This window comes from Marmota monax, unplaced genomic scaffold (genome assembly GCF_021218885.2).
Source record: "Marmota monax isolate L192 unplaced genomic scaffold, Marmota_monax_Labrador192_F-V1.1 WCK01_AAM20220418_F8-fsc00038, whole genome shotgun sequence".
NCBI lineage: Eukaryota > Metazoa > Chordata > Mammalia > Rodentia > Sciuridae > Marmota > Marmota monax.
The window spans coordinates 4,571,721-4,585,337 of record NW_026692498.1 but is presented as its reverse complement, the minus strand read 5'-3'; the positions used below and the strand labels follow the sequence as shown (position 1 = coordinate 4,585,337).

The following is a 13,617-nucleotide window of genomic DNA, read 5'->3' as shown; positions in this document are numbered from 1 at the left end:
TGCTAGAGAGCAGAGACAGTCCATGGCCAGAGTGGACAGGAAGGTCAAGTCGGTGACTGGGCGTGGACCTTCAGGCTCATGGGCTTGGCGGGGTCAGCCCTGCGAGGGCTGGAGCTGCTGCCCTGGGCCCAGGTTAAGGCGGAGCAGGCTCGAGGTGTGTGAATGGGGTGTCAGGGGCCGGCCGGCAGGCCTGCCTTCCTCGTCTGCTCCTGCCTCAGAGAAGGGGCCCCACTCCATCAGCGACGCTTCCTGACTGGCCACCTCTGCCTCTGCCTTGGGCTCTCTCCTCAGGCCTCAGAGTGAGCAAGTTCCCCTCGAGAGTCTCCCCAGAGAATCCCAGGTTAGACCAGGTGCCCAGGATGTCCTCTGTGGGGGCTGAGCAGAGGCATGGTCCGGGTACTGCCCTTATGGTCGACAGTGGCCTGCCCTCCAGCCTGGCCCAGGTGGTACCCTGGAAGGGCTCCCAGCCAGCTGCAGGAGCCCAGAGGTGTCCAGGCACAAGGGCCAGCCCCTGCGGGGGGTCAGGACCGAGGGAGACATTCTGCAGGGAGGAGCAGCAGGAAGGGATGCAGCCACTCACTCCAGGGAGCCCCCGTGGGGCCACTGTGTCCCTCTTGGAGAGGGACGATGTCAACCCATGCAGGGCTGAACTAGAATACATGGACAGGTTTCCCGGGTCGGGACCGGCATTCACTCTGGCGACCCATCAGGTAAGGGGCGGGCACGTCACAGGGAAGACAGAAGCAGCCAGAAGAGCAGGCTTGGGGCAGGAGGACAGGAGCAGATGGCCCTGGAGAGCCAGCAGGGAGGCCCGGGCCACTGCCCTGCCCTTGGCCGTCCTCGCTGTGGGAGACAGAGGACTCGGGCATTCAGCCTGCCCCGATGCAAGGTACAAAACGTTTATTGGTGACACTTCATTGTCTTACAGAACTCCCTGTGGCTACATGGGGCCACTGTGCTTGTTGGGCACCACAGTGCCAGTCCTCAGGGGACAGGTCAGAGCCAGAGCCCACTTCTGGGTGGTGCTAGAGCCCAGGGACTCGGTCCAGGAACTGCCCATATGGTCCACAGTGGCCTGGAGGACACAGAGTGCTTGGGAGGCTGCCCAGGGCTGGCCAGGCACAGAGTTAGAAAAGGCTGTCCTTCCTGTCTCCAGTGGCTCCCGGGCCAGGTGTTTCCCCATTAAAGTCACCAAATGACTCACCAAGGGGACAGGGATGTTGTTTGCAGAAAGATCTGGCTGCAGGGCTATGAAGGGACACCTCTCCCAGGTAGCACCGTTTGGTTCAGGTCAGCTCATGCTCCGCCCTGGGGACGGAATCTCGAGAACAGTCCACCCCTGGGGACGAGGCTGTAGGGCAGGAGGTGGCAGGGCTGCGGCCACCTCCTCCCCTATGCCGACCAGCCCAGGGTGAGGAGGGCCCCACCGCGTGGGGGTGACTTTGGTACAGTGGGTCACTGAGGCAGAGTGGCTGGGGGTGCTGGTGGCTGCTCGGCCTCTTGGCCACCCCCAGGGCCTCCATCCCTGGGAGAAGGAGGCAGGAGGGGCCCAGCCGGACTGTCCTCCCACGCGGGCACCAAGGCAGGTGCCTGTTCCTGTCGGTGGCAAAGAGTCTCTGGAGGCCAGGGTCCACGTCTGGCCCAGGCTTCTCCGGGCGCAGGCCTCTCAGGAGGCATTCCCAGAGGGGCACTGCATCTCCATGGTGACCGTGTTGGGCGTGCCGCCTGCAGCCTCCCCCAGCTCGGCGCCGTCCCTCAGAGCCCTCTGGAAGACCACCCTGAGAGGCTCCCACAGCCGCTGCGACTTGTCCCTCCCGGCCAGGAAGTAGACAATGGGCTTGGCGCTGCTGTTGATGCAGATGCACAGGTCGGTGACGTACTCGGGGAAGGGGGCCGGGATCTGGAAGACCCAGAAGAGGAACCAGTCGATCCCCAAGTAGATGGAGGACACGAGGAAGACGGAGACCATGGCCAGCACGACGTGGTTGAGTTTGGCCGACCGCTGGCGCCTCCGTGCCCGGCACTCCACGTGCAAGATGAGGGCCAGGCAGGGCAGCACCATGAGTGGGCAGAAGACCAGGAAGAGGATGATGCCCAGGGCGACGTCCATGTGCCTGCAGGCTGCCCCGGAGTCTGCGTGGCCCAGGAACACACAGAAGTAGTTGTGAATTCCAGTGACCAGCAGGGACAGGAGCCAGAGCAGGGCGCACACCACGGCCGACAGGCGCTTGGGCCGCCGGCGCCAGTACCAGGCAGGAAAGATGACGGACACACTGCGCTCTGTGCTGATGGCCGGCAGGAGGCTCACGCCGCTGACGAAGGCGCAGAGCCCCACGACCCGGGACACGCTGCGGACGAAGTCGGCGAAGGTGCCCAGAAAGCCCCCCGCGTTCAGGAGGGAGAACAGGGCCTTGCTGAAGAGGTACGCGCTGTCGGCGCTGGCCAGGTGCAGGAAGTAGATGGAGAAGGGGGTCCTCTTGATGGAGAAGCCGAAAAACCAGAGGACCAGCCCGTTGCCCACCAAGCCGCACAGGCAGAGGAGCAGGAAGATGTAGTTCATGACGGCCGGCGGGGGCAGCATGGCGATCTGCTCGATGGTCAGGAAGCCGCGGCTGTAGAGCTCCGGGGCCTCGCTCAGGCTGGGACACATCTGTGCAGGTGTGGAGGGGAGACACCTGGTGGTGCTGGCTGCCCCTCCCCCTCCACGGAGACCTGCACCTGTGGCCCCGCCTGGTGGTCCCCACCAGACACTTGGGTCCAAGGTCTGTAGGGCCACTGGCTCTGATTGCAACCAGAGCAGAATAAAGCCCACCGGAGGCTCACGCTGCTCCCGAGTCTAGAGCTAACAGCACGGAGTGGCCAGTCTCCAGGGGGGACACCACGGCTGTCAGCCACCTATAAGCACTCCAGGCTTCCCACGGTCAGAATGGACTCTCCCCAAAATGTCCATGTCATAGAAGAAGGGACTGTTATAATACAATAAGGGAATAAGGGAAAACTGAGGGCACTTTCTGGATGCAAGGAGACCAAAGAGGCGTGAGCCACTCTGCAGGCTGGGACCCTAACACCCTGGACCTAGACCACTGTATTGCCGGGGCACTCGGAGAGCTCAGGATGTGGGCGTGGATTGCATCAGTGTTACGTTTTCTGAACCTGGACCTGCGTCTGGCCTTGTTCTCAGACCAGTCTGGCTATCTGAAGGCAGAGGGAGTTGGTGTCTGCCAGTTATTTTGGGGTGATTCTGGGGTACACAGCACATTCAGCACAAGGTCAGCAATGGAGGAAGGGAGGGAGGGACTTAGTAGGTAGCCTCCTGTTCTTGCAATTTTCTTGCATTGTTTCAAAACTAAAAAGTGAAAATACTTATTTCTAAGGAAATTAAAATCACTTGTAAAAAAAAAAAATGGAGTGAAACTTGGAGCAGGACCCAGTTCCACAGTGGGGCCAGGGAGAACTGGGGATCAGAGGTGGTGCCCTGTGGGCTGGGGCTGCTCTTCGGGGCTCTGGATTGTGGGAAAGCCCAGGGGGTCTCTGGCAGGGGGTGGGGCCTGCGGCATCAGCTACAGGAAGCACTTCAATATTTTACAACTGGTTTTGCCTAAAATGGTGCCCCCAGCGGACACCAGTCCTGTCCACAGGGCTTGGGTTGGTGGGTAAATGCACAAGCCCGAGCCGCGTTCCAGAAACTGGTGAGTGGTGGGCACGGTCCAAACCCAAGAGTACCCACCCTGATCAAGGTGGGCAGCCTGCTCTGCTTCAGCCAGCGGGTGCCAGGGGACCGGCTAGTGGGGCCGGTCCCCCCCTCCCCTTCCCAGAGAAGCCAAACACCCTGAGCTTTCTGTGTGAACACTTGCAATCACCGTGCCGGCCAAACACAGCCCATCAGGGTGGTTTTTGACCTCTCATTCCTAGTGGCGAAGGTGCCCCAGCAAGCCCCTTCCCTACACCCTGCGGACATTATCAATCCACACCAGCTCTCTCCCGAAGGCTGGTACCCACTCACGTCCCCCAACAAAACAAGGGACCCTTTCTGCCACTTTCCGGATGGCTCTGGCAGAAAGCAGGATCCAGAGGAATCGCTCTTGACATCCCCTAACCAAGGGTGGGGTCTTCTGGCCCGGACCCCTCAAGGGATCCTGCAAACAGGAACTGGAGGTGTTGGCAGAACTTGGGGAGGCCCTCGGAGGTCAGAGAAAGTCCTTTATGGGGTCCTGCCCACCACCCAACACAGCACAGCTCTGCCTGCCGCTGTGGACCAACAAATCCCACTGTTTAGCACTCTGCTTCCTTTCCCGGGAGGTGACTTTGAGAACTACAACCTTGGGAGTTCCACTCAGCAGGGACAGACTCAGGGATCTGGAAGGTCCAGGGGAGACTAGCTCTGCCACTGGGAGGGAACTTGCTTGCAGGGGACAGGGGGTGGACAGAGCCATGTCAGAGCACTCCAGCCTTTGCAAGCTGGAAAAATCGTGCAATCCCCTCCTTGAAGGGGAGGGGGGCTGGCTGAGTCACTGGGTGGGAGCTGTTCCCAGCCACACAAGGCCCTTGTGAAAGGCCCGCTCTGGAGCCTGCCCCCTCCCTGAGCGCTGTCTCTGCTCTGGGGACTCCTGGACACGCCCCCAGCACACCCAATCTCTTCCTCCTGGGCGGCCAACATCGTGCCAACAGTGGGCACCATGGGGAGAAGGGTTAGAGGCTAGGGCCAGGGTCGGATCCCAGGAGCTGGACCTGGGCAGGGGACAGGTTACTGCCCTGCTGTGAGCCTCAGTTTCTCCAGTGAGGAGGTTGGAGCCGGTCAGTTCCAGGGATCCTTCCAGTCGGAGAGTATTCTACCCAGGATTCTGAAGAAAATTCCAGACTTTTCAAGGGGAGGGGGAAGGCAGGAGGTGGTGGGTCAGCCTGAAGGGCTTGTCAGAGTCTCAGGAGGGCTAGTGCCTACAGATGGGGGTAGCCCAGAGTGCACACAGCTCTGTGGAGCACATGACATCGGGGTCACCTGGGAGCCAGCAGGCAGGCCTTCCGGGCAAGCCCTGGCTATCGTAATGGCTGACTGCCCCCTCTGCAGGGCAGGCAAGGGGCAAAGGATGGCCAAGGGTCAGCATCAGGGGGGACTTCCAGTTACCCAGTGCCTTTGCTCACCTCCCTGAAGGGGACACTGGGATCCTAGGGACTGGTGACCAGGGCCAGCCCCATGCCCACCCCAGTGCAGAGTTGGAGAGTGGCCTGGGAGGCAGGTGTGGGAGGATCTCTTGTCCCCACCTGCCGTCTCCTGGCAGGCCAGTGGCCTCCTCTGCCGGGTGGCACTCACCTTGTTCCTGCTGGTGGCATGGGCCTCCCAGGAGCAGTTCCCAGCCATCTCCAGGCTCCGAGGGTCCAGGTCCCTGCTCGCAGCTCACGGGCTGGCACACCTACCTGTCACCTGGCAACAGCCCCGGGAGAGGGTGAAATGAGGACAGTGGGATCTGACTCCTTCTGAAATGTCCCCATCCCACCTCCCGGCCCTGTCCCCAGGCCCCTGGGCTTTCTGGGCCAGTGGCTCTCACCTTAGCAGAAAGGCCATCCCCAGCTCCCTGAAGAAGGGCTTGGCAGGACTGTCCTGCCAGCACAGCCCCTCCTGCCCGAGGACCCCTCATAAGACCCTTGGGGCCCCTTGGAGCCCACGGCGGCTCACTAGGGAGGAAGCCCCCTCACCCCCCACCCCCTCCACTTGGTCTGCAAGGTGCAGGGGCCAGATTGCTCTGGAGATACGGTTGCCCGAGCGCCTCCATGTGTCCTGGCCCTGGGTGGCAGGGGAGGGGCGCGGTGAGGTCAGGCAGGTCGTTTTTGGCAGGGAGACTTCCTGGAGGAGGTGGTCTTTGTCTGGGCCTTGCATCTGGTCTTTCCCCTAAAGGTTCCTGGAAGGCACAGCGTCGCCCCCACCACCAACCCCAGCACCCCGAATGCTGGCTGAGCACCTGCCACCTCACCTCCCCCTTGTGGGGTGTGGCCTGATTACCAGCTGCAGGGCAGCTGCCCTCATTCCCCTTTGGTAGGTGACCTAGGATCCAGGGGTGAGGTCACTCTCCAGCGGCCAGCACATCTGTCCATTGTTGGGGCTGCAGCTGCTATGGAGGAGAGGGGTGACTGGGGAGCGAGCCAGGAGGCCATGCCGTGGCCCTGACTCCGGCGGGTGGGGGGAAGCGTCGGGCTGCCAATCAGTGAGCCTGGGAGGGGGATGAGCTGGGTGGGCACGACCCAGCAGGAGACTGGTCCACCCTGGTTGGCCACAGCTCATGGGTCTGCCTACCCTGTGTCTGCTAAAAGTGACCTGTCCCTCAACCAGACATCTTATCGCTCCCCCCCAGGAAGTGGGGAAACTGAGGTCGAGAGTGAGAAAAGGCCTTGTCAGGGGCACAGCTGCAGCCACAGGTGGCTGGAGCCCTCCCTCCCGGGGGGGACTGCTGAGCAGTGCGGTGGCCTCCACTCCCCAGAAATTCCTTCCTCTGCAGGTCCACCCGGCTGGCTGCAGCCGCCACCTCCTTCCCTCTCCGCCTGTCCCAGCTGGGCTGTGAGTCACTGGCTGCAAAGGGTGTCCATCTGTGCAAGCCGCCCGCCCCTTCTTTAACCCTTGGCCTCCAGGATCTGGTGGGAAGGCTGCCACCCCGAGGGCCAAAGCTGTGCAGCGGGGTGTGGAGGGCCCAGCGCCACCCCAGGCCTGCGCCCACTTCAGGTCTCCTGCCCTCCTGCCCCCAGGCTGCGGGTGCGCCCTGGAGCTCGGTGGGGGCACATGTGCCTGGAGTGGCTCAGTGCGGGGCCTGCGTGGGTGAGGGTGGGAGCCCCTGTGTGTGGTGCCACGCACAGATCCCGGTGCTGGGCAGTGGGCGTCTTCACCCCCCGCCTCAAGGCACAGCCTCGGCTCCAGTTGGTCCACTGTCCATGGCCAGGGACAGGCTGCATGCTCCCCAAGGGGGGCCCGGCCCAGACTTTCCCCTGTCTGCACCCCCAGACCCACCCGGCCCCAGGTAAGCAACCTCTGCTTCCCCCCTTGCTCCCAGCCCTCTCGAGGCCCTTCCAGAGCCTTCCACATCAGGCCCTAAGCTCCCCTGGGGGAAGCCTGGACTCAGGAAAGTGTCACCCTTTCACGCTGGTCAGGCTGGACCCTGGGGCGGAGGGCTGGCCTGCCCACAGTGCAGGCCAGCATGCCGGAGAGCCCCTGCCCACCACTGAGCTGATCCGTCTGTGTCCCCTGGTCCTGGCCCTACCAGGATACGCACAGCGACTTCACTGATGCGCAGAGAGATCTGGCAGCCCAGACGGGCCACATTAAGGACATATGTGTGACATGGGTAGGGACGTGTGGAGTGCGTGTGCTGCGTGTTGATCAGCGCTGGCTTCAACCAAAGCTGACTAGGAAGCTGCCAGCCCAGCACCCCCTGCCCCCGCCTGTACTCCCGTCAAAACCAGGAGAGTGCGGCCACTGCCTGCTTCCCCCAGCCTGGCTCACCCCAGCCCTCCAGGACCCAAAGCCTCTTGTTTTCCCCTGGCGGCCGCCTGGGCTGGGCCTGAGGGCACTGGTCATTGGAGGGGCTGTCTGACGCTGCCTGTGACACACAGAGAGCCTGTCTCCCCTCTAGGACCCGGGTCCCTGCTGACAGCTGGATCCAAGGGGCTCATCCAAGGGGATGGAGACCCGGCAGAACACCGCGGGGATGTCCTCAGAGGACCCCACGCTGTGCCAGGCTCCGCCAGCCTGGGAAAAGGTGGGACCCAGCTGCCCGGCCTCCTGACCCCAGCATGTCCACTGTGGGGCTGGCCCTGCAGCTGCTCCAGCCCGGATTCAGCCTCGCAGAAGCTGGTGTGCGCGGGAGCGGAGGAGCCCTCTCCTCTTGCTTGGGATGCTGCCCGCTGGGTGTTCCCTTCTAGCCCTTCCAGAAAGCTCTCTTGGACGTGAAGCTGGGGGAGGGAGGGGAAGCCCCCACCCACAGGAGGACAGAGCAGGGGCTGGCTGCTGAGGCCGGCTTGGGGCTGGGGGTTGGGGGAGGCCAGCTGGCCAGGGCATGGTCACACAGGAGGGGACTCTCAAAGTTCCTCGCTGTCCCTGAGAACCCTGCAGCTTCTGAGTGGCGGGAGAGACCTCCTGGTGGGTGACAGCCCTGCCTTGGCATCTCAGGGCTTCCTGATTCAAGAGGTGGATTTCTGGGAGCTTCCTGCCCTGACCGTGCCCACCTCCCTGCCCTGAAGACGTCCACCTCATTTTTCTTCCTTGCCTGGCCTTCACCCTACAGACCCCCTTTCCCTGAGCCCCTCCCTCGGTCCCTGGACACAGGGAGCTACCTGCCGCTGTCCTGGTCCTCGGAGTCCTTCCCTTTGTGACGGGCTCCTCCTGAGATCCCTGCCTCCGCCGCCAGCCAAGCGCTGCCCGAGCTCGGGGAACGTGAGCTTGGTGGAGGACGGGACGAGCCCTTGCCTGCTGCAGGAGATGGCTTTGGAAGCAGAACCCGCCCCAAACCCAATTCCAGGCCCGGCAGGAGGGGGAGGGGAGGGAGGAGGAGGAGGGGCTGCGCTCCATGAGGCTTCGGGAAGGAATGCCCCGCTCAGGAGCCCCCCCCAGAGCCCCACTGGGGACTCATCTTTTTGCCTGGTGACGTCAGGTTGGCCCGAGCACTGAGCACTGCGGCCGGAGTCCAGCTGTTAATCTCCCTTGTATCCTACGGCCCCCCAAATCTGTCCTGTCCTGCAGAGGGAGCTCTGCTGTCCACTGGCCTGCTGCCTTGGGTCTGCTCCCAGTGGGCATTTTGGGGTGGATGGGCGGTCCCCACCCTGCCGTCTCCACTGGGGGAGGGGCTGGCTTGGGGAAGCTGGGCGCGCAGAGGAGAGGGCTCCCTAGCGGAGGAGGCGCAGAGTCCACGGAGGGACGGCAGCACCCCCAGGTGGCGTCCAGGTCCACTCCCCCTGCCCACCCTGGAATGTGCCGGGGGCCCCCTATGGCCTTCTGGAACCAGGAATTCCCTTTCCCAGCCCTAATAGCAATCAGATGGAGTAAGTGGAAAATCACAGCCGGCCCGGGGCGAGCAGGGGAGCTGGCGGCCGCGGGGCCTGGTGCGTGCGCTGCTCAGCGGGATGAGTCAGCCTCCCCCAGAGAGGGGGTCCTGGAACGTGTCAGTGGTCCGGGCACCCAGCCCAAAATGGGGAGCAGGAGGGTGGGCCGTCAGTGCTGGTGGTGAGCCCTTCAGAGGCACCAAGAAATGACTCTCCTGCCCTGGGCCCACTTTCTCATGGCCCCGGAGCCCAAGGGAATTCCATTTTCCCTGCTTGAGCAAATGGTGCCCAGGCAGGGCTGTGGGCCCCTGTGGGCGTCTTACCGAAACCGCAAGAGACTTTCCCTGCACCTGCCCCGAGCCTCAGCTTCCCGCCCGTGGAGGAGTCTGCTGTCCCTGCCCCAGAGCAAGAGGAGGAGGGAGCCCGGGACTGGGGTCTGCATTGTCCAGCGGGTCTCCTGGGGTCTCCTGGGGGTGGGGCGCTCTGAGAGTCTGGGGACACCCAGACCACACCCGAGGCCCACAGAGGCTGGGCAGGCAGGGTGGTGACCTGTTCGCCTCCCCCAGGGCAGCAGCTGGGGCCCAGCTGGGCCGCTTGTTTACGCGGGGAGGCTGGGGAAGGCCAGGGAGGCTGAAGCCAGTCAAGTTCCAAGTGTAATTGCTTTTGGACACTTAAAAGGAGCTGCGTGAAGTGGGCAGAGGCTCTGGACTCTGCCGCCTTATTTGGTATGGAAATTTGTTTCTTTCTAAACCAGAGAGAGGTGCTTCGGATGGGAGCCGCGCCTTTGCCTGGGCCTCAGAGTCCCATTTGCCACAGTCGGGTCCGTCGGCTTCTGAACAACGGGGACCCAGTCCTCGCAGTTCCATGTCTGCTGAGGGCCCCACTCCTGGTCCACAGAGGGTGCTTTGTCCTGGTGACCTCGTGAGGTGGAAGGGGCCGTGGGCTCTCTGGGGTCCCTTTTACAAGGGCATCGACCCACCTCAGGACAGCTCCACCCTTGTGGCCTAGTCACCCCCAAAGCCTCTATCTTCTAATGTCACCATCTTGGGGGGAGGGTTCCAATAGGGAATTTAGGGGCATTCCCTGGGCCTGGGTTTCCTCATGAAGCGGTGCCCTGGCTCCGTGAGTGGGACTGCTCACTCACTCACCAGGCTCAGGGCTCAGTTGTGAGGTGTCCAGTCCAGGGCCAGCCCACGTGGTGACCTAGACACAGGCCCTGCTCTACTGGCTTTCATAATCTGTCCCCAGGCTCTAAATGGCAACCACCTGCCATCTAGTGCCCTCCCTGCCCCTCCCAGTAGAAAGGACCTTAATTTTTAACACATCCATCCAGCCACCCAGCCACCCACCCATCCACACACCCACCCTTCCATCCACAGGCCCACCTATCCTCCCATCCACCCAGCATCCATCCATCCACGTATCGAGCTACGACCCACTCGTCCATCCATCCATCCATCCATCCACGTGCCACCCAGACACTTAGCCACCCATCCGCCCACTCATCCTCCCACCCACTCATCCATACGTCCACGTGTCCATCCACCCATGTGTACATCCGTCCGCCTGCCCATCTGTCCACCCACTGACCGTCCATCCCCTAGCCATCCATTCTTATCTTTGGTCAACACTTATTTATAGAAGACCAGCGATGTTGGTGCCGGGGGAAGAATTGCGGGGGAAGCCGAGGGGGAGGAGTGGGAGCAGGAGATGACCGGAAGGCCGGCGGCCACTGCTCTCCGTCTGGGCTCCTGCAGTGAGGACGGTGGCCGACGCTGGCCGAAGGGAAGGAGGGAGGGAGACGGGCCGAATGACGGCCACCTGAAGATGTCCTAATGCGCAAACCCTGAGAACGTGAGGCCTCACTTGTGGCCAGAGAGACTGGGGACACACGAGGTTAAGTTCCTGAGGGCCTTCCCAGGCACGTGGCTGTGGCAACCTTGTCATGGATTGCCCAGGTGGTCCTGTCACCACAAGGTCCCTAGGAGAGGGAGGCAGGAGCACCTGCTCCGCGAGTCCCTGCGCCAGCTTCACACGCACCTCCCTCCTTCAGGTGGACCACCCGCCTGTGTGACCAGCATGGCAGCTCCTCTGTCCTCCAACCCGCGGTCAGCCTCGAGCGACACCAGCTTTGGTCTACCTGTCCTCATCCACACCCTGTGCCCTCCCTGCACCGGGGCCATCTGTGCCCTAAGTGAGCCCCAGGCACCATAGAATGGGTCTGCGACCACTTTGGCCCACACTCAGCAAAAGCCACCTTTGAAAGGCGCACAGTAGCCTCCTAACTCCCAGAAGTGATGAGTGGTGGTTCCCGAGGCCATCGCGTACCCAGTCAGCCTTCGTGCCGCAGTCTGGCTGGGCACAAATGCCGCAGTCTGGCTGGGCACACAATCACGAGCCACCACACAGCTTGTAGATTCAAACAGCAACTCTTTATTCCCGAACTCACACCAGCCGTCTACAATCACGTTCTGGGGAAATCCACGTTCTCTTCCCAAATCCACCTTCTCTCCCAAATTCACCTCCACTGGGCTTCTATCTCCAAAATATACTGTCTAAATCCCGTGAGAACTCAAGGGGAACTCAGGCAGCAGGATACGCCCTATTCCCAGCAGGAATAATCTTAAACCTTAAACCTGGAACCTAAACTGGGAACGCCCTAAACAAGATTATCTTAAAACCGGGAACACCCTAATCTGCCTTGGTCCTTGAGCAAGGTCACTTACATTCAATGTCACTGCAACATGTCAGCAACATGGGGTACGCTGGCAAGGAAATTGTCATACCTACTTGGCTAATGGCTCCCAGCATCTCCCCCCTTCTGATTAATTAAACAACAAGCAATGTGGCTTAAGGACCGTGCCTGGTAGGTTGTCCAATTCAACATATGGTTCTTACCCGTCATCGGAAAACTGACCTTTAGGCGTCAGCCTCCTGTCTTAGGTTGATACCACTGCAACTGAATCATACCCGTCACTGACTACCGGTCCAGCATACAGCCATACTTGTGGATAGGTCTATGCACCAGTGGGGGGGTGAGGTTCTTTGCCTCACCTCTGTTGGCCCCCAAATTTGGCCTTGGTGCCAGTGGGGGAGTGAGGTTAATGTGGCTTATGGACCGTGCCTGGTAGGTTGTCCAATTCAACATATGGTTCTTACCCGTCATCGGAAAACTGACCTTTAGGCGTCAGCCTCCTGTCTTAGGTTGATACCACTGCAATTGGATCATACCCGTCACTGACTACCGGTCCAGCATAAGCCATTGGCCCCCAAATTTTAGACCATCACTAGCAGAAGGGAGGAGGATACAGAAATGCCACGACACCAAGCCAATTGACGGCTCCTTGGGAAAAATTGCATCACTGGTGACACCATCAGCAAAGATATGTCAGCACTACCACAATTAACATGTGGTGTGCTGGCAAGGAAATAAAAATGTAAGATGTAAGAATGGCCAAGCTGGAGCTCTGGATATCAGCTGTTATGGATTTGAGTCAAATCATCTTCTTCTCGATCTGTAGAAACTGTTTTAGTTAATCTCTCTGGAATCCAAATCTGCTGCTGTTCTCCCTGTGGAAACACACAAACAAAACCCCGACTCCAGACAATCACTGGGTCAGGACCTTTCCATTGTCCTGTTAGAATATCTTTCCAAAGTACCTTAGGCTTATGTACATTTTTTGGATACATATGCCTTTCCGCAGCACTAAGTCCTGATGAATCCAAATTTAAAAAGTTTAGAGTAAAAAGCGTTATTTTAAGTTTATCTTTGGGGGATATATACCCCTTTCCAATTCCCTCTTTTTGCTTTAATAAGTATATGTCTGTATCTAATAGTTGTCTTAGCTTTTTGCATTTTCTATCTGTGTAATACCTTACTTGACATTTTCAATCTTATTTCTATCTTCTAGTTTTTTTTTTTTTTCCTAAGGTTTGTATTTTTACCCTTAGTTGCTTATTTTCCTCCTAGTTTTTTTTTTTTCCTATTTTGTGGGTTTAAAACTTTTGTCTTCCTACATTTTTTTATCTTTCTACATCTTTTCTATATTTTTTTGTTTTTAACTTTCTATACTTCTGTCTTTAAAGTTTTTCACTTTAAATTTTTAATCTTCTTTATCTAAATATCTTTTCTTATTATCTTCCCATTTTTTTTAAAGTAATGCCTTTAAGATTAACTAGGCTTCGAATGATGCAATAAAGCAATCTTTTTTCCGCCATGAAGGTATCTCAACCACCTTCAATTTAACCTTTTAAAGCCTTTTAATTATCATCTATACTGTACTTTTAAATGTACTTTTTCACCACCTACAACTTCACTCTTTTAAACGAGGCTTAGATTCTGTTTAAATCGCTTTAATGTTAGTTTACATGGCTGCCCTTCAACCAAAGGCCTTTTTTTTTTTTAACTCCATTGAGAAGCTTTGTCTCAATCTGCCATGTACAAATACCTTTTCTTCTTTCTTCCTTTATCAAGCTTTTAAATTAAGTCTAGTTTCCTCAAAAATTTTTTAAATGACATTTTACAACTTTTTACTTTACCACACAGAGATTATCTCATCTAGAAACATTTCTTTCTCCTTTAACCTTTTATATTAAAAT

At 58.9% G+C, this 13,617-nt stretch overlaps 1 protein-coding gene across 1 annotated transcript; it reads right to left on the bottom strand.

The window, feature by feature from the left end:
• Positions 1-878: 878 nt before the first annotated feature.
• Positions 879-8,689, bottom strand: Mrgprf (MAS related GPR family member F). The gene is made up of 3 exons (XM_046445005.2): positions 8,314-8,689; positions 5,309-5,419; positions 879-2,650 (listed from the first exon to the last, which is right to left on the bottom strand). The coding sequence occupies exons 2-3, from the start codon at positions 5,354-5,356 to the stop codon at positions 1,667-1,669; spliced, it is 1,032 nt and encodes a 343-aa protein (XP_046300961.1). The 5' UTR covers positions 5,357-5,419; positions 8,314-8,689; the 3' UTR covers positions 879-1,666.
• Positions 8,690-13,617: the final 4,928 nt, after the last annotated feature.